Raw genomic sequence first — 19,146 nt, forward strand, 5'->3', positions numbered from 1 at the left:
ACCATGCCCAGGAGGAAGGCCTCTGGTTTCTTATGAAAGGTACACTTAAGTACCTTCTTAATTTCATTGCCGCTGTAACTGTTGGGTCACAAGGCCTCTTTTGTGCAACTGGACAGCTTGCACCCACCCACGAAGAAACAGAAGTTCTCAACCTTTCCTAACCCTTTCCCTTTATGCCGGTTATTTCCACAGGTTGGCTTGGTGCTGCAGTAACCAGTAATCTCTGGAGAAGTGCTGGCAAAGCCGCTGAGGACGGGCTAGAGTGGAACTGCTGGCCGTCGCCGTTCAGATGTCTATGGAAGTGCAACCCTCCCGCGGAGGAGCTGGCGCCCCCCTACACTGGCCATGCGGACCGTCCACTGACACTTCTGATGATTGTACCATGCGCCTCGGAGTGCGCCGACATGTTAGCATCAGCGCTTGGCCTCCTCTCCCCCCCCCTCCCCGCCCCGTACAACCACGATCAAGGGAATGTAACTGCTGAAAAACTAGCTCACAATTGGCATATATTGGAGTTAACGGGTGAATAATAATAAAAAAATATATTATATATTCTATACTTTAACCATGTTTGCTGTTCAGCGGAACTGGGACTGGAACCACGGGGTTGCTTAGCTTTCTGGTGTAGAAATAGCGTTGAAAATGGCCCAGATTGCCCCACCCATCACCAGCAAAATTAGTGTTGCGTGGTGCATCCCAACACCCAGCTATATCCAGTGTTTCTCTTTGACATCCAAAGCACAATTGAGCTTCAGTGTGAGTTTTCTCTGGTCTGGTTGCCCAAGGCTGGTGCTAGTTAATGATGTTGGGTTGTTGTTGTTTTTTAAGCCAATTTTCTGCCTTGTGCATGCAGCAAAGGGCTAACGTGCTTAATACTCCTTTCAGCTTTTCTTTTGGAAAGAAATAAAGGGCTAATTTAGTGACTTGCGGAGCTGTCGCAGAACTGAACTCTTGTGGGATGATGTATGTAGCTGTCCCATCTCTCCTGTCCTGGACTTGTGCTAAGGGTTGTCGCTGCAACACTTGACTCTCCAAACTGTTAACAGCCTGTGCCTTTTGGCTCTTAAAATCCATGTTGGCCATGCCTTGCTTTATGGGAGCAGTTCTTCATTTTCCCCCTCCAAGAGATGGGAGTTATTTGGGGCTTGCGATGTCTTGGAACTACAGCTCCACCCCATCTGTGTTTTCTTACAACAGAATCGAACGCACTGCCCGTTTTTCGACCTTTCCTGAGCTGCAGCGTCTCCCTTCTGCTTAAGTCAACTAACAGTTCGCTTGTACTGCCCAGCCCTGAAAAGAACATTTTTGTGCTCCCTTCTGTGAGAATCTGCTGATATTATGAGAAACTTTCCTGGCAGTTGTGCCTGTTGCCTGTCTGCATAAACCCATGAGAATTTCATTCAAGCTACCATGGGAATGGCTATCTGTAACTTTGCCAATGAATACTTGCAATGGGAGACAGACCATATTATGTTGCTGGTGTATCTGTTACAGCAAGGTTATTTTACTTCCTGAAGTTGGGAAGACCAGGCCTTCATTCGAGGGCTTCTACTCAGTGACCTCTTTCAAGGAAGAGGCTTTCCAGTTTCCCAGTGAAAATGTGACCCAACACTAAGCAGATATGTCTTTCTACACCCACCCTTGCTGCCCGTCTTCCAAAATCAGCGGATTTGCTATCTGTGCAGTGAACAAGATGGATGGGCCTTGTCTTACAGAGGGCTCTCCCAAGTTGCCATGGTGGCAAACACCATCAGGGAAATGGGCTTTTCGAAAGGTCTTCTCCATATCTGGAAGGCGTTGGAAAACAAGGATGGCTGGAAAACAAGGATGGCTGAAAAGAAGCAGGGACCGTGAAGAAGAGCAGGAGGGAGGAATTGGCCTCCCATAAATTAAAAAGGTGCCACTTGGATCTGTGAAAACCCATCAGTGACGTTTGTGGTGGGAGACAGCCACTATTCAAGTTCTGAGCTGAGATCCTAGGAAGGGTGTACCTCTATCGTAGCCAAGTCAGTGGCTTTTATGTTGTTGTTTTTTAAAAATTACCATTTATTATAAGAAATTCACATTAAAAAATACAACACAATTCAATTTAATTTGCTGAGAACTGGCTAAAAAATGCAACTGTATCCCAAAGAAAAATAAGCAGTGTACACAAGGGGAAAGGGTCAAGAGTTTGGACAGGCTTAGGAAAACTTGAGTTTTTAAGAGGCATTTTAGAAGTCGTCATGGTCCCTGCCTCACAGATTTCCAGAGGGAGGGCATTGCAGAGGATGTCCTGCTTCCCCATTGCCTGCAAGGGTTCTCCTTGAAATATCTCGCAGGTCAGTTTGGTTTTCATTGAAGGAGATGCTCTGCTAGCTATCCCGGTCCTATGTTGTTTATGGTTTTAAATGTTAACAACAAAACCTGTAGTTTAGGCTGGGAAAACCTGTATCTACATCCTTGGGATGGGGAATCTGTGGCCTTCCAGCTGTTGACTGCAACTCCCACCATCCCTAACCACTTACCATGCTGCCAGGGGCTGATGCAGGTTGGGAGTCCCAACATGAACTGGGGACACCACAGGTTCGCCTCCCCTAATCTAGGCCATATCCCGTCAGACTGAATCTCCATATAGATAACTAGCATACATAGGGGAGAAGACTGGACTGCAACCGATCTTCCTCACCTCTAGCTGCTTTGTATGGTGGAGCATCCATTTCTGTGAGAGACTACCCGTTCTCTGAAATGGTACAATCCAGACACATTTACCACCTGAGTGAAAACTGGGCTCCACTGCTGGGCAGAAAAGGACAGTGTTACCTAGATAACTTGGCACCTCCTCAAAGTGCTATATCTGTTGCAAAAGATGTATATCTCATTCTTTACTTTGCTGATGGCTTTCTACCCAAGCCGGGAAACCGACCCTCCTTCGTGAAGACTGATTCATAAAGACGTAACGGTTTCAAAACACGTTTGGAGGAAGAGGAAATCCCCCTTAGGCTAGAAACCAGCGATTGTGCAATTCTTGTGTCGTAGGCTGGCAACGCCTGCAGCTTTTAACCTCCTGCTTGTGCCGTTGACTCAGAGCTTGTTACGTCGCCCGTGGAGGTTCAGTAGAACATTACGAAAAGGATCTCTCCCGTGATCTGTGCTTGCTTTGTCCAAGTTGCCTTTGCGTCTTTCCACGGTCAAGTGTATTGCTGCTTTATTCAGAAGGAGTACCTTCATTTCCACCCGAGAGGGGTTTGAGAAAACACCCCCTTGGATTTCCAGTGCTTTGAAAACTTCTCAAGAACTATAAGCCTGAAGGCAGCAGCTCCTTCGACAGGACATGCCTCCGGCATTGAAAGAGCACTGGAGTTTCCCTGGCTAATTCCCGTTTGCTTCACAGACATGCTCCCAGCTCTAGATCCTGTATAGACTTTGATAGTTCCGCTTCTAGCATTTTGCCCTTGGTTTGGATCCATTTTCATTTTGGATACGCTTTTGAGGTGTGCTGTGATGAGGACACAGACATCCAGCCTGGGCTTGTGCGTTTCTCTCTCTATATATTGCAGTCTCTGTATAGCATTCTTCAAATGTGATAAATGTGTAATATTTCTTTTCACCCCTTGTGTGCTTATTGGTGGGGAGTATCTGCTTACTTTGGCCAAAGATCTGACAGTGGTATCCTACTTCAATGGCTTTTGAGTGTGTGATTCATTAAGATGGGAACCACATGAATATAGTCATGCCTTGTGGGGTGGGGTAGGGGCTGTGAGTGCGACAGTGGCTTTTAAAAAAGTCATGCTGAAAGTAAGGTTTTCCATTCTGAAGAGGCGGGAGAACACTTCCCAACCTCACGTCTCCTGCTGTCCCTTCACTGTGCTAATGGGAGATGGCTCAGCAGTGCAGGACATATCTCTTCCTCGCATGTCCCTTACTGTGGATGCAGAGCCTATTAATCTCTTCTCAACAGAAATGCTTTTTAAGGGTCTGTCTATATGTTGAGTTCTACCAGCAAAAGAGCTCTGTCTTCAGAGAGCTTCCTGCTGGAGGGGATTCAGTAAAGAGCAATCCCGAAGTCTATAGTAGGGCCAACCAATGTTTAGCCAATCAAAACATTGCAGAGGAGGAGATTAAAAAACACAAACCTGTTGGAGGAGCTGCTTTCGGCTGCCTTTCTCCATCCTTTGTTTAGATCCTTTTGCATTCTTGCTTTTAAAAAATTTGACGGATAGTTGGGAGTGGTGGCGATTGTCTTGAATCATGACTTGTATAACTTCTTGTCTCAACTTGCTGCCTACAGCCTAAGAGTCGATGGCACAGGGGCAGGAAGGAGGAGGAGGAAAAAGGTGGCTTTGCCACGAGAGGGCAACACAGAGAAATGCCACGTTTGTTTGGGATACAGAATATTTCCCTCTCCTGGGAAATGTTGATTCCACCCAATATTCCTATATCGAACAACCCTTGTTGTTGAAGACCACTCTTGTGGTACACTGAGGAATAAAGCATCATCATTCCTTACAAACTCTAAAAGTTAACATTTTCAGCTATTGGAGTGAAGTTTGCTTTCAATTTTCCACCAAAAAATAAAAGACGCAGCTATAGATCTTCCTTGCCACATCATTGTGACGTGGTTGTCATTGGCAGAAAGGGCTTTTTGAACAACACATAAATATTGGTAGAAGGGAGAGAACTACACCACTACCATCACTTTATAAATGGGAAAGTAAGTTCCAGATTTTAAGAATAGGAACTCAAGCTTGGACACTACTTTTAAAGTCTGAAATTGTGCACTGAAAACAGCACATGCCTGCTTCAGAATCCAACAACTACCCAAGAAACCAATTGCTCGCTCAGAACTTAAATACTAAATGTTGAAATGTGGATTTTGAAAACCAGACTCCACATTCTGAAATGCAGATTCCCATACGGATATTATTCCCTGCCCTGAGTCCCATCACAGTTAAGTCTCTGTTAAGGGCAAAGATTGTAGTTCTATTTTGTTGTCATTTACACACGCCGCATTTGTTCCATGGAATTTGAAATTTCTGTGACACTGGGATTTTGTTAAAATAAAATATTTTTATTATAGCTATTCAATACATTATAAACAACAGTCTCTTTTGATACATAGAAGCTTTCAAAATCAAATTCTAGAAAGTGACACTGGTTCTTGGGGGCTTCTTCCTTTATAATATCAAAGAAGAGAGATGGGTAAGAGGTGAAATCACACCAGTGCTGCTTCTTGCAGAGTTTGCAAAGTCTGGATTTGTAAACTCTGTTTAGTTCATAGTGAAATTATGATCCGGGGGGGGGGGAGAAAGCTGGGAAGAATTTGTCTAATGCAGGGCATTGTCATACAGTCTACCATGTTCTAGAGATGGGCTCAGACCAGATCCCGTAGATCAAAGTATCTAAACCCAACTCTACAGAAACTCACTTGATTGCTTCTTTAAACAATCTCTAGAAAGATATTTGTTTGTTTTTTAATAGCTCTGCCTTACTTAAATCTACTTTGCTTGCCACCCAATCCCCCAAACCCCTATTTTAGGGGTAGCCAAAATGGTGCTCTCTAGGTGTCGGGTGGAACTCCCACCATCTGCCTACTTTTCTTGGGAGATGTATCTAATGGCAAGGTTTGTTTCCCTTTTGAAAACTGCCCTTGTCCAGTCCCCCTTAGTAAGAAATGTGTGGGGCTGTCACTGGGGAAAATGGCCCCATGTCAACAGTCGTTTTCTCTTCCTTCTGAGAACGTCCAATAATCCAAAGTGTCTGATAATGTCCATTGCTTTACAACTTTCACTTCCTCTGCATCATTAGCTGCTACTGGGGGCTTAAAAGGCAAGGCCAGCGTATCGCATTTTTGCATTAGCAGGTATAACTCGGAACGGGGGCTGTGGTGTTAGCCAGCGATGCAGCTCTATTTTTCTCTGAAGCGGTCTAAGTCACTTGCCACGCTTCCCCTTAACGTGTATTGCCAGTCCCTCGGTCACTGTCCTTCAAGCGCTCTTGCCTTACCATTACCAAAAAGGAAGGCTTTTCAAGCTAGTTGTTTTGAATGTAAGCCTTAACTGCACCCACCTACGTGTAGGAAGTTGCACACAGCCGTGACTCCCCTTGTGTCTGCAAAGGAAATTAAGCAAACTCCCTCATTCATCCCCATCGAATGTGATGGGCTGCATGCGATTTGTCTGGCTTTTCCCTCTACCAAGTAGGGATTTCTCGTTTTAGGAAATCCGTGGCTGTTAATCTGTGGTCAATAATGGGCAAAACCTGTGCACTGAGCCAAAAAGCTCTGATATTAAGTGACTAGAAGGGGCAAGGTTGAGCGGAGCTCCAAAATGACTTATTGTCTGGCAAAATGGCTAGTTAACTTGCTAATAATGCCTGCTTTTAAACTGTGATGCAACTACCCAAAGCGCCGAAAGATTAGGTGTATTAATATGCCCTTTTCAAATTAACCAAGGGGAAAAGCTATTGTGGAGGTAGCAAGCCTTTTTTATCCTGAAGGACAGGAGCTTATTGTAATCCCATCTTCAAAAGAACCAGTAGGAAAAAGTGCTTCTTAAAATATAGTGTGACATGTACGTGAACTCTTTGGGCACGCTAATATTAATTTGCTAACGCTTGAACCAATATATACAGTACTACTTTGAGAGCCTAGTATAATACGAGTTCTGACCTGCTCTTTTGGGACAAACGGAAGTCAGTGGCTTGTGATTTAGACTGACGATCGGCTAGCTTAAGCGTTTCTAGCCAAAATTTGTTGCCTGGGTATCAAAAGTCTGGACTGGCTTCGCAAGCTGACTGCCAGCTGAAGAGGACTGGCTGCCTATTTCCTAAAGAAGCAAAGATAAGAGTTTCCTACAGCCTCAACCCAACTTCCTACCAAATGCACTTTGATGGGGCGGTCCTCTCCAAACCCATATTGCCACGGGCAGGCTAGTCTAGGCTCGGTTCAATCTGTGGCTCACATTCCTCTGCAGCCTAGAGGGCTGTACCAGAAGCCTCAAACAGGATCCGTCCACTGGCGGATTGCTCACAACCCTCAACCCTCTGTTCCTCCTGACCTCTGTTCTCAAAATCCCCGTTCTAACAAGAGCTATACAAAATAGGTCTACAAATCCTTTCACTCGCTACTTCTCACAAGAGCCGTGTGACTGCCAGAAACTTAAGGAAGATATTCCCATCTTGTGTTCCCTTCCCAAAACATAATGGGGAAGGGGATGGGCCGGGGCCCTCTCCCCAATCTAAAAACCCTGTCCGGAAGAGAGAGATTCTAGGAGTTGCTACACCGCTTGGGCTGTTTATCTTCAATAGCACAAAGGTTTTTTCAGTCTTCTAACCCTAATGCGAGTCGGGCTCTCTGAGCGAGGGTTGCTTGCACACCCGATTCAGCCCAGACCAGGGGGGCTGGGGCATGCTGCTTCCTCAGTGTGGTCCAGATGCACACATCTGGGTGAGCGGCGGCCGGTTATTGGAATCAGCAGAGCCACTCCTCCACCGCAGGCCAGATTTGACTTGGATTCTTGACAATCCAACGCCTTTCACATCTTCCTGCATCTGACGTGCACAAACAGTGTGGCTGGAGACAAAGAAGTCCCATCTTTGGAGAGCAGGTGGATATGCCGGTAGCCTGAGGAGGGAAATCCAGTCAGAAAGGAAGAGGGAGATATGTGGTGGACCTGGAAAAAAGCTAAAGGCTTTTGGGAAATGATACACAGTCGTACCTTGGATCCCGATTGCCTTGGTACACGGACGTTTTGGCTCCCGAATGCTGCAAACCCGGAATTGAGTGTTCCAGTTTGCAAACGTTCTTTGGAACCCGAACGTCTGATGGGGCTTCTGATTGCCTGCAGGAGCTTCCGGGTTTGCGTCGTTTAGGAGCCGATTTGTTTGGCATCTAAGCTGTTTGTGAACCAAGGTTCCACTGTATCCACATTTGGAGAGGGAGACCCTCCCGTTTTGCACCTGAGAACATACTAATTCTCCCAATCTCCCACCCTGGGAGACCCTTTCTATTCTGCCTTTCAAGGCAAGGACCGCCCCTCTCCCGACTGCCCCCTTCCTGTTTGTGTCCTCCTCAGTCCCAAGTAGAGAACCTCTTCTCTCTTCCCACCCTGCCAAGCCTTCGTATAAAATTTTCCAATACAAAAAAATGCAAATGCAAAGAGGAAACAAATGAAATAGAAAAGAGAACAAGCAGAATAAAGTTAAGAGGGAAAAAAAGGAGAAAAACACAATATATGCTTCCACATTGCTACCTGCCAACTGTAGTCGTGGCCGACTCTGGGGTTGCGGCGCTCATCTCGCTTTATTGGCCGAGGGAGCCGGCGTACAGTTTCCGGGTCATGTGGCCAGCATGACTAAGCTGCTTCTGGCGAACCAGAGCAGCGCACGGAAACGCCGTTTACCTTCCCACCGGAGCGGTACCTATTTATCTACTTGCACTTTGACGTGCTTTCGAACTGCTAGGTTGGCAGGAGCAGGGACCGAGCAACGGGAGCTCACCCCGTCATGGGGATTCGAACTGCCAACCTTCTGATCGGCAAATCCTAGGCTCTGTGGTCTAACCCACAGCGCCACCCACGTCCCTATTTAGCATGTACATGATTCCCGAATCATTTCTGCAGCTGAGCTCTCCTGAGGCTGCCACTCACCTTCCTTCAGGCTGGGCAACGGCAGTGTGAATTGCCCCACGAAGTCGTTGGAGGAAGTTGTGTCGTAATCCTCCACTACGAATCGCACCAGCGCCAGCTCTGGCACCCGAACCTGGAAAGTCAGCGTCTCGTCCCAACACGGATTGAATCCTACAAAGAACGGGAAACCAGACATTTAGGAGACAGAGACTTTCTTCCCCGCGGCACAATTCCAGAGGAATATTGTGCCCCGAAACCTTTGTAAACCCAGAGATTCTCGGGAAGCTCACTTGCACGCCCAAGACTTGGTCCTTTTTCCTGCACACATCTTTTCTCTGACCAGAGCTGTCAACTTTTCCCTTTTCTTGCGAGGAATCCTATTAGGACTAAGGGAATTTCCCTTAAAAAAACTTGGGTCTCTGGCTGTTTTTGAACTACAACTCCCATCATCCCTGGCTACCAAGAGCAGTTCTCAGGGATAATAATAATAATAAATAATAAATTTTTATTTATACCCCGCCCTTCCTGATTCAAAAACCTGGGTCAGGGCGGTTAACAACAAATTTAAAACACTTAATTGACACAACAAAAAGCAGCATAAAATACAGTATAAACCATGAATAACAATAAATTCAGAATTCAAAAATCAATTTAGGGGGGGAAATCCAGCCAATAAACATTAGATGATCACCAGGGCTAGCTGGCGAAATTAGTCCTGTTTAGGCCAGCATGGAGACCAGGGGAGAATTAGCTGTGGGATCCCAGAGCGGGTAATCTTCATAAAAAGGGGAGGGGGAGGGAAGGAAGGGGAATAAAAGATCAGGCTAAGTTGAAAGCCAGGCAGAATAGCTCTGTCTTACAGCCCCTGCGGAAGGAAGTTAAATCCTGCAGGGCCCTGGTCTCATAGGACAGAGCATTCCACCAGGTCGGAGCCACCACTGAGAAGGCCCTGACCCTGGTGGAGGATAGTCTGACTTCCTTAGGGCCCGGGACCTCTAAACTATGATTATTCACAGACCTTAAGGTCCTCTGTGGCGCATACCAGGAGAGGCGGTCCTGTAAATACGAGGGCCCTAAACCACAAAGGGAATTGTAGTCTGAAAACAGCTGGAGGCCCAAGTTTGGGAAACACTGCCCAGTATTGAAAGCAAATCTCTCTCTCTCTGTCTCTGTCTCTGTCTCTGTCTCTGTCTCTGTCTCTCTCCCCTCTGGATTCGTAGAGCTGGAAGGGACCACAAGGGTCAACTACTACAACCCCTTGCAATGCCCAACCCGGGGTTCAAACCCACGATCCTCAAATTAAAAGGCTCTCATGCTCTACCAGCTGAGATAGTCCAGCTGGCAAAGGATGCCTCGTTTTGCTTGGAGATGCCAGAAATCAATGCTGGGACTTTTTGCAGGCCACGTGTCTATGTCATTTGCACTCCATTTCCCCCTCACCGTTGTTTAATTTGTATTCAGTATGCTTCTTGGCGCAGTCCCCAGGGACTCCGTAGATCTCGACCCGCACAAAGGGGTCCACGATGGAGGAGCTCTTCTCTTTGTTCAGTTTGGGCAGCTGCTGAGCTGTGATCACCTGAAGAGGGTGGCAAAGAAAGAGTTTAGAACATGGGTAGGCAAACTAAGGCCCAGGGCCGGATCCGGCCCAATTGCCTTCTAAATCCAGCCCGCAGATGGTCCAGGAATCAGCGTGTTTTTACAGGAGTAGAATGTGTCCTTTTCTTTAAAATGCATCTCTGGGTTATTTGTGGGGCATAGGAATTCGTTCTTCTTTTCTCCCCCCCCCCAAAAATATAGTCTGCCCCCCCAAGGTCTGAGGGACAGTGGACTGGCCCCCTGCTGAAAAAGTTTGCTGACCCCTGGTTTAGAACATCCTCCATAAGGTAAAGGGTAAAGGGACCCCTGACCATTAGGTCCAGCCATGGCCGACTCTGGGGTTGCGGCGCTCATCTCGCTTTATTGGCCGAGGGAGCCGGCGTACAGCTTCCAGGTCATGTGGCCAGCATGACTAAGCCGCTTCTGGTGAACCAGAGCAGCGCACGGAAACGCCGTTTACCTTCCCACTGGAGTGGTACCTATTTATCTACTTGCACTTTGACGTGCTTTCGAACTGCTAGGTTGGCAGGAGCAGGGACCGAGCAACGGGAGCTCACCCCATCGCGGGGATTCGAACTGCCGATCTTCTGATCGGCAAGTCCTAGGCTCTGTGGTAAAATGCTCCCCTTCCCCTTAAGAACTGTCAGCAAACCAAAGAAAATATTATTTTGGTACTGAGCATTTTAAAAATGCAATCCCAAATTTAAACGAATCTGTGCCAGCTGAACTAAAGTCAGAGCAATGAGTAATCTGTGCTTGGCAAATAAAAATGAAAACCCTGCCCTCAGTCACTCCCAGTTTCCAAAGCAAGAAAAAAGATGAATTCTGCAACCAGCATAAAACAATGCCAGTAAATATCGCTTATATTGTAGAATTTATTCAGCAATTTGTGCTGTCCTGCTTTATTCATTCTGCCTTTGTTAGTCACGGAAGGGGAAAAGGGCATTGAAGCTGAAAACCTTATTTACACACCTTTCAAGCATTTTGCAGCCTCGAGGGCCGGAGAGTTACTCTTTAAAAACAAAACAAAAGCAAAGAGAGTCAGGAAACTGAATTATGCACCCACTAGAATGTCGCACTAGGGCCTGTTGAATTTTTCAACATTCCAAATTCCAAAAATGAGGGCCACTAAAAAAGCTGTTACATGACTTGGGAATTCAAAAGATATTTTGGTTAAATTAATATAAATTAGTTTTGTTTGGTAAGTAAAATGTGCATAAAATTGCACAGAAATCATTAAAAATAATTGTCAAGTACTTGCAGTTATATTTTTTATTATTATTATTGGCTATTGTTCGGCATTACCTGACATTTTCAGAAGGTAAAATGAAAGTTCTTTGATTTTCCGAGAACAGTTTATGTGCTTCTACATCAATCATCAACTCACCAAGCCAAGTGTTGTGCAGTCCCAAAAACAGCAGGTTTGAATTCCTCATACTCCATAACATATTTTTAAGAGCCATCACCAAGGAGAAGAACCCAGAAACTACGTTTCACACCCAAAAATTACACACAGTATTTCCGGGTTCTGAAGAACTGCAGTATACACACAGCTGAAAACGCAGCCCAAGCGAGGACGCCCAACAGCACATTGCAGTTCATGCACACCCAAATACGTGCAGAAAAACAGGAAGCCAGCCATTTGCACAAAAACATTCTGCATGCTACTATACCTTGATAGTGAGGGCAACCGGGCGCTGGCCTGCCCTGCCCTTGGGAGCTTCAGGATCAAATGTGCTCTGGTGGTTGCGCAGGAAAGCGGGCTTTAGCACGTAGCCGCAACGGCCGTTGACCAAAAAGCGCCCGTCGTTCAGATCCATCTCTGCACCGGGCGTCTGGAAGTTAAGCGCCACTAGAAGAGATCCACACTGAGTTAAGCGCCACACTGAGATCCAGCACCGAGGGCCTTCTGGCGGTTCCCTCATTGCGAGAAGTGAGGTTACAGGGAACCAGGCAGAGGGCCTTCTCGGTAGTGGCACCCGCCCTGTGGAACGCCCTCCCACCAGATGTCAAGGAAATAAACAACTACCAGACTTTTAGAAGACATCTGAAGGCAGCCCTGTTTAGGGAAGTTTTTAATATTTAATGCTATATTGTTTTTAACACTTAATTGGAAGCTGCCCAGAGTGGCTGGGGAAACTCAGCCAGATGGGCAGGGTATAAATAAATTATTATTATTATTATAGAAAGGGGGCAGGGGAAGGAGAGGAGATTACACGGGAGTGGAAGTGGGGCAGAAAAGCAGGGTTCTGTGATGGTGCAGTTTTGCATACACCTGCATCTACACCTTCCAGACATCACTGGACGACAGCTCTCATTATCTCTGACCACTGGCCATACTGGCTGCAACGGATGGGATCTGTAGTCCCAACAACCTCCGACGGGCATTGCATTGCCTACCTCTGACCTATGCCGTTCGCAAATTCAGAAGAGGACTGAGCAACACAAGGGAGGAGGGAAGGGATGGCAGGAGGGGATGGGAGCGAAAGACACCTTGAGCCAAATGCTACCAAGAAAATAAAACATATGCAGAACCGCATCTTTTGTTCCAAGGACAGGGCTTAGTTTAGAACATGGGTTGGCAAACTAAGGTCTGTGGGCCAGATCAGGCCCAATAGCCTTCTGAATCTGGCCCACAGATGGTCCAGGAATCGCTGCATGGATCGCCAGTGCGTGTGTTCTTTCCCTCTCCCTCCCATGGCGGCGGCGCCGCCTCCCTCCCTCCTCGTGGCTTCTCCCTGCCCTGCCTAGAGGAGGAAGGGGCTGAGCTTTGTTGGTTGCTGACGACCCCAATTTTTTAAAACCCAAAATTAAGAAATTAAGTTGTTTAGCTTTTTTTTGGGGGGGGTGGGGGAGGTCACTTCTGCCAAACGCTCATCCACCCACCCACCACTGCCGATCGCTTGCCACAGCCACTGCCGATTGCACACCTCACCACAGCTGCCAATCGCCTGCCCAATTGCCGCAGCCAATCGTCAGCAGGCGTTGCCGCAGCCACCAATCACCCGCCCAATCGCCGCTGCCAATCTCCTGCTTGCTGCTGCCATTAATCGCACGTCCCCCCTCTGCATTCACTATTCATGTATAAGACGACACCCAATTTTTGCCTATTTTTAGCAAAAAGCGTCATACACAGAAAAATACGGTAACTAACCCCAACCCAACAAAAACAAAACAGTCTCAGGGTTGTCCTTGTAGAACTCAGCAAGGAGGAGTTAGCTGGTTCTGCCTGCCATTGGCTCTGGCTCCACCTACTGGTGGGTTCCTTACCTTCCAACCAACCACTGACTAGCCCCTTGCTCATTGGCCATACACCTCAACTGCCTGTCCACCTGTGTTTGGCAGTCCTCCCTAAAGGGAGGCAATGCTTCCTCCCCTCTGAGTCATAAGGCCCTCCTCTCTCTTGCAATGATAGAAGTCCCCCTCGCCTTGCCCATTTCCGCTGGGAGTTTGTGTGGGAAACTGATGTCAAGCACAACTATGCATGAGTGCTAGTTAGTGCATGAAGGGGTTAAGACAACCAAGTTGGATTCCTAGACTCAGCTAGGTCACACCCCCTTTTCTCCAATGAGGGAGGAAGTGAAGTCTTCTCTTCCTGTTCCTTCTTTCTTCTCGCCATGTTAACAACCAAGGCGGATGTGCCTAAGCAAGCTCCAAGCTTAGAGCATGTGCCTGAAGCTACCTTTCTGTATTTTCTACCCAAGATTATTCTGCCTGTGTTCTCCTTGCTGCTGCTTGGATAAATGCATGAATCTGACCTTTGGAACACTGTGTAAGTAAAGCATTTTAAACTTACTTTAACAGTATGTGGTCTGTTCATTGCAAGAGTAGAAAGAGAGGACCGATGGGATAAAAGGGTCTTATAACCTATATTCCTAATGATGCACCACTGCTTGACTTTTGTGTGTTTAAACTATGCTATTGGGGGCTCTCTCCTGCGGGAGAGTATACAAAGCCCTGCATTTTGAATCCAGGCACTCAGTTGATTTTTTTGTTATTTACCCCACACCTGTGGGTCACAGGGATTCATATTTTTACCCCCCTGAACTCCATCCTGCTTCCAGTCTTGTTCACCAGCTTCGTCCTGTCCTAGCTGCCGCCCGGCTTATTGGCGTTGACAAAGGCCATGCACAAACGCCAATGAGCTCACACGCATATGAATGTACTCTCCACATGCTTCAGTGGACAAACACATTAAAAACAGGGCAAGAAACAATGAATCATGGAACAACTCGTTGGAGACCCATTCTGACTATTAAAGGCTTTTTCAAACATGTCCCAATAAGTCCTAACTTCTCAGGAAACATTCTCAAAACAAACCTCTTTGGGGAATGCAGCCAAATCATTCCTTTTGTCTGCCGCTGCCTGGTAAGAACGCTGTCAAGCTGATCAAATTTATTTTTGCCAAGAAGCTGATCTCATATATGCAGATTGGATTTCTATGACGAAAACGGGCTTTTCTCCTCCTCTTCCCAGGAAAAAGACAAGAAGGATAATCTGACAGGGAAGGCGTCATTCTCCCAAGGGAACATCCATCTCCCTAGGGCAGTGGTTTTCAGCCAGTGTGCCATGGCACCCTGGGGTGCCTTGAAGGATGGTCAAGGGTGCCGTGGGCAATGCTGGCCTCTATCCCATACATTGGCTCCCAGTACGTTTCCAAGCACAATTCAAAGTGTTGGTGCTGACCTTTAAAGCCCTAAACGGCCTCGGCCCAGTATCTGTGAAGGAGCGTCTCCACCCCCATCGTTCTACCTGGACACTGAGGTCCAGCAGTGAGGGCCTTCTGGCGGTTCCCTCACTGCGAGAAGTGAGGTTACAGGGAACCAGGCAGAGGGCCTTCTCAGTAGTGGCACCCGCCCTGTGGAATGCCCTCCCACCAGATGTCAAAGAGAAGAACAACTACCAGACTTTTAGAAGACATCTGAAGGCAGCCCTGTTTAGGGAAGCTTTTAATGTTTGATGTATTACAGTATTTTAATGTTTGATGTATTTTAATGTTTGATGTATTAATGTTTGATGTATTTTAATGTTTGGTGTATTACAGCCGTCCAGAGTGGCTGGGGAAGCCCAGCCAGATGGGCGGGGTATAAAAAATAAATTATTATTATTATTACTATTATCCCTCTTTCCTTCCCCCCCTCCTCTGATGCCCTCTAGCATCTCTGCCTCCCAAAGGCTTGTCCAGCCATTTATTGCAGCAGCCCTGTCTACAAACTCCCCAGGGAAATGGTGCCTCTGGGGCTGGCCAAGGGGTGCTGATGCCAGGAGCTGAGAGGCCTCGGAGCAAGCAGGCAAGTGGGTGAGGAAGTCCAGCCAGCCAGCCCTTGCTGTTGGGAAATGGATAGACAAGTGGGAGGCTAGGAGCTGAGTGCCCGGTGCCGAAGGAGAGCCTTTCCGCCATGCAGGCCTGGCAGTGCCCACTGCTGCCACCCAAGGTAAGGTACTGGCCTCATGTTCACCTTTGGCCAGTCTCCGTTGGGCCACTAAGGCTGGGGACATTCTCTTCCCAGGCCTCTGTGGGGCAGTATGAGGAGGCACCTCTCTTTGGGGCAGGGAGGCAGCTCAGAGACCAGGGGCGGCGGCGGCTGCTCAGAAGTAAATCCCAATGAGTTCAATGGGGTTTACTCCCAGGTGCTTATGTATAGGATCTAGTTCTGCAATCCTATAATGACTCGTTTACAAATAAAACCAGCTAATCTCAGCAGGACTTGAAATTCCTCAGAGCAAATCTTTGTTTAACCCCTATCCTTGTAGGTTCTGAATTTCCCGGTCTAGTAGCTTAATGAAGCAAAGCCACAGTTATAAGAACTTAGAACAATATAACTGTAAAGGCACCCCTGGGTCATCTAGTCCAACCCCCTACAATGTAGGAATATTTTGCCCAACCTGGGTCTCGAACCCATAACCCTAAGATTAAGAGTCTTGTCCTCTAACGACTGAGCTAATCCAGCACTTACCCAGCCTTAGCAAAGGGGTTCATTCTCTGCGGCAGCAAAGGAATCGCCACAAAGAAAGATTCTGTTCCCAGCACTGGGAGGAGAGGAGGAAGCAATGATGTGCTTCCAGCTCATAGCTTAGCACATATTAAGCACTGCGCAACAGCCACGTTGTAAACTTTTAAAACGTGCACACAAAAATTACTTTCTTTGTTGTGGTTAATGGCCAGTACAGTGGTACCTCGGGTTAAGTACTTAATTCGTTCCAGAGGTCCGTTCTTAACCTGAAAATGTTCTTAACCTGAAGCACCACTTTAGCTAATGGGGCCTCCCGCTGCTGCTGCGCCGCCGGACCACGATTTTTGTTCTCATCTTGAAGCAAAGTTCTTAACCTGAAGCACTTTTTCCGGGTTAGCGGAGTCTGTAACCTGAAGCGTATGTAACCTGAAGTGGATGTAACCCAAGGTACCACTGTACTGGGAGGAAGGGGGACACACTGTGCCAACGGGAGCCAGATCAGGACAGGAAATGAAAGATCTTGCACTTTGCAGAAATCAATTATCTCCAAATGTGGCGGCCTTCAATTTACAAGTCCGGCGTCAGTGCCATCCAGCAGAAGGGAGCATTTTGGAGACTCTCTGCGGCTGCCACCTGGGCTCGCTCGTCAACAGTTCTGATAATCAAGATTTTTCTCTTCCTTAATTTATAACTAGTATCTTGTAAACTAACTTGAGTTTGGCACTGCCTAGCCAAGTGCTCAGCCCAGCCCAGCTTCATGCAGCCTCACAGTTCAGCGGAGTCAGAACAATAAAACAATGAGATAAAACAATAAATAAAAACAACAAAATGAAGCACGAAAAGGAGTTAAGAAATAAAATGGAAGAGAGGATAAAAACAAATGCTAAGGGTTGGTTCTAGAGCAGAAATTTGCCTCACAGTTGGCCTTAGAGCTCAAAACCCTGCTTCAAGCATTTGGCACCCATCTTCCTCCACTATGAGGAGCCTTCTCTGCATTGCCTGGGCTTCTCTGAGTCCCCAAGCACAGTAATATGAGGCGCCTCAATGTTTTGGTTTCTGGCATTCGTTTAGGGAAAGAGGGATTGTGGGTGTGCACAGCTCAGTGGCCAAGCACCTGCTACGGCTGCACAAGGTCTCAGGTTCAGTCTCTGGAATCTCCAGCTCACCCAGCAGCCTCAAGCAACAGCCCTTAAAGGGATCTTTGCCTGGGAGATTGGACAGCCAATGTAGCTTCACCCTAGTGTTGGTGCTGACCTTGAAAGCCCTAAATGGCCTCGGCCCTGTATACCTGAAGGAGCGCCTCCACCCCCATTGTTCTGCCTGGCCACTGAGGTCCAGCTCCGAGGGCCTTCTGGCGGTTCCTTCAGTGCGAGAAGCAAAGCTACAGGGAACCAGGGAGAGGGCCTTCTCGGTAGTGGCGCCTGCCCTGTGGAACGCCCTCCCACCAGATGTCAAAAAGAAAACCAACTACCTGACATTTAGAAGACATCTGAAGGCAGCCCTGTTCAGGGAAGTTTTTAATGTGTGACATTTTAATGTATTTTTAATCTTTGTTGAAATTGGACAGAGTGGCTGGGGAAACCCAGCCAGATGAGCGGGATACTACTACTACTACTACTACTACTACTAATATATTATTACAGTGGTACTCGGGTTACAGATGCTTCAGGTTACAGACTACGCTAACCCAGAAATAGTACCTCAGGTTAAGAACTTTGCTTCAGAGTTGGTGGAAGAAGACTGGAAGAAATTCAAAGACTATCTTCAGAAATACTATAAAATTAATGAATGCTAAAACTGTGCTTGGATTGGTAATAAGTGGTAATTAGTGATAAAAGTTAATAAGATTATGCAAAAAAGGCATTGATGATTGGTTGAAAATATTGATATAGAATATGTTATGGTATAAAGCTTAAATATTTGAAAAAGGGTAAGAATTTGCTGAATTAAATATCTAAATGGGAATACAAAAGGGGGAGGCGTGAGGAGGTCAAGAACATAAGCATATGAATCTGAGGTCATTGGGAAAAATGGATTTGTTTTATTTTTTCTTTGTTTAAATTTAATTTTTCTTAATTAGTTGTGATTTTTTCTTTGTATTTTTTTGTGTTTCTTTTTTCTGTAACTTATGGTTTCTTATTCTGAGAATTTCTACTTTCTTTTTCTGTAAAACTCTAATAAAAATTTATTAAAAAAAAAAAAAGAACTTTGCTTCAGGATGAGAACAGAAATCGTGCGGCGACAGTGGGAAGATCTATTAGCTAAAGTGGTACCTCAGGGTAAGAACAGTTTCAGGTTAAGAACAGACCTCCAGAACGAATTAAGTTCTCAACCTGAGGTACCACTGTATTGGATTAAAAACGCCTGCATAGGCTGTGTAAGGCAACGGGAAAGGATCTGTAAAGGCACCAGTGATCTCTCGCTGGGGGTTCCAATTGTCTCACTCCGTGCTCCTCCAACCGATTGCAGAAGACACGGTTGGTGGCCCGCTCTCCGCTGCGCTGCAGCTCCACCACTGCAGGTGGCTGGGTGTGTGTGTATTGCATCTACCAGCTCAGCAGGAAATCGAGAAACACGGGGAATAAAGAGGGTTGCCAAGAGTTGGCTGGCTCTGGCCTGCTCCTCAGTAAGGATGTTTGAGGACTTTGGGTTGGTTTGGAGGGAGCGGCAGGGAGAGGCCTGCATTCCTGCAATGAACTCATCCGAACCACAACTCCCAAATCAATGCGCGGATCGGAACGTGGTCTGGAATCCACAGCCTGACCAAACTCTGAGAGATAGCCCACATATACTAGAACATGAGAGAGGGTGTGTATATACACAGACAGAGCGATAGCAAATGAATCCAAAAATGCTCCTGAGAGTGACTGTACATGTTGATATGCTGTCCCTGCCCAGGAAATTGGACAGGGGGCAGCCATCTTTTTTCGGTACAATCGCCACACGTTCAACCTCAGGGTCATTTTCTAGGTGTACAGCAGCAACTGTTT

General features: G+C 46.8%; 2 protein-coding genes across 5 annotated transcripts in view; one reads left to right on the forward strand and one right to left on the reverse strand.

The window, feature by feature from the left end:
- NMT1 (N-myristoyltransferase 1) overlaps positions 1-5,078 on the forward strand; it is a 27,066-nt gene extending 21,988 nt beyond the window's left edge. The window contains exons 12-13 of one of the 2 annotated variants that reach the window (XR_014541023.1): positions 193-2,272; positions 2,322-5,078. Coding sequence is in view for 1 of the 2 variants with exons in the window: in XM_083583187.1 (XP_083439313.1) it covers positions 193-213 (21 nt within the window). In the remaining variant the exon portion in view is untranslated. Of the gene's footprint in view, positions 1-192 lie in introns of both variants that reach the window. The other variant, XM_083583187.1, reaches the window with a different exon arrangement.
- Positions 5,030-19,146, reverse strand: part of PLCD3 (phospholipase C delta 3) — an 89,372-nt gene continuing 75,255 nt past the window's right edge. For 2 of the 3 annotated variants that reach the window (XM_083582769.1, XM_083582770.1), the window contains exons 13-16: positions 11,876-12,054; positions 10,047-10,182; positions 8,628-8,777; positions 5,030-7,603 (exon numbers count right to left, since the gene is read on the reverse strand). In XM_083582769.1, the coding sequence (XP_083438895.1) occupies positions 7,515-7,603; positions 8,628-8,777; positions 10,047-10,182; positions 11,876-12,054 (554 nt within the window). In that variant the 3' untranslated portion in view covers positions 5,030-7,514. The remainder of the gene's footprint in view (positions 7,604-8,627; positions 8,778-10,046; positions 10,183-11,875; positions 12,055-19,146) is intronic. The other variant, XR_014541000.1, reaches the window with a different exon arrangement.

Source organism: Podarcis filfolensis (assembly GCF_964270895.1).
Source record: "Podarcis filfolensis genome assembly, chromosome: 13".
NCBI classification, from domain to species: Eukaryota; Metazoa; Chordata; class Lepidosauria; order Squamata; family Lacertidae; genus Podarcis; species Podarcis filfolensis.